At 64.6% G+C, this 963-nt stretch overlaps 1 protein-coding gene across 1 annotated transcript in view; it reads left to right on the top strand.

Moving 5' to 3' along the window:
• Nucleotides 1-963, top strand: part of LOC104290375 (aurora kinase B-like) — a 4,531-nt gene that overhangs the window by 1,264 nt on the left and 2,304 nt on the right. Inside the window, exons 2-3 of the mRNA XM_009889471.1 lie at nucleotides 288-525; nucleotides 647-785. Coding sequence (XP_009887773.1) covers nucleotides 288-525; nucleotides 647-785 — 377 coding nt within the window. The remainder of the gene's footprint in view (nucleotides 1-287; nucleotides 526-646; nucleotides 786-963) is intronic.

Here is a 963-nt window from a genome sequence, read left to right on the forward strand (position 1 = left end):
GGGGTGATGGGGAGGAGGGGGGGGAGAGGGTGTCTTGGGGTTCTCTGGGTGACTGTGGTGGGATCCTGGGGCCCTGTGGGTGGCACTGGGGGGGTCCTGAGGACTGTGGGGTGACAGAGAGGGAGTCCTGGGGACCTCCTAGGTGATTTGATGGGTGGCACTGGAGCCCTCTGGGTGGCAGGAGAGGGGGTTCGCAGAGACCCCATGGGTGAAGGTTGGTGGCACCAGGGTGGGTGTTGACTGGGTGGGTATGCCGGGTCTCCCCCGACAATGGGGTGTCCCCACAGGTGATGGGTGCCCCTGCCATTGTGTGTGCGTGTGTCCCCCTCGCAGACGGATCTTCTCCCTGGACAACTTCGAGATAGAGTGGCTGCTGGGGAAGGGCAGTTTTGGGACTGTCTACCTGGCACGGGAGAGAAGCTCTGAGTTCCTGGTGGCCCTGAAGGTCATCTACAAGTCCCGGGTGGAGAAGAATGGACTAGAACACCAGCTGTGGCGGGAGATCGAGATCCAAGGCCGCCTCCGGTAAGGAGGGGGTGGGGGGGACCCTGGGGTGATGGGGTGGGGGGTTCCTGAGGACCCTGAGTGGTGGTGGGTAGCACTGGGGGGGACCCCGGGGACCTGGGGATGCCAGTCCACCCCTCAGGCACCCCAACATCCTGCGTCTCTACAACCACTTCCACGACCAGCAGCGGGTGTTCCTCATCCTGGAGTACGCCCCGCGGGGGGACCTCTTCAAGGAGCTGCAGTGCTACCAGCGTCTTGACACCACCCGCACTGCTACGGTCAGGGGTCCCCGAACCCAGGCACCCTGGGACTGCACCAGCCATCAGGGAACCCCCAGCTATGGGGAGCTGGGCCCCTCCAAATCCCCAGACGTAGGGGTCTGGGCCCCCCAGACATTGGGGTTCCCCTGCACATGGGGGTCTGGGCAACTCAAAAACAGGGTGAACCCCCCCGGGG

Source organism: Charadrius vociferus, unplaced genomic scaffold, assembly GCF_000708025.1.
Source record: "Charadrius vociferus isolate BGI_N301 unplaced genomic scaffold, ASM70802v2 scaffold977, whole genome shotgun sequence".
NCBI classification, from domain to species: Eukaryota; Metazoa; Chordata; class Aves; order Charadriiformes; family Charadriidae; genus Charadrius; species Charadrius vociferus.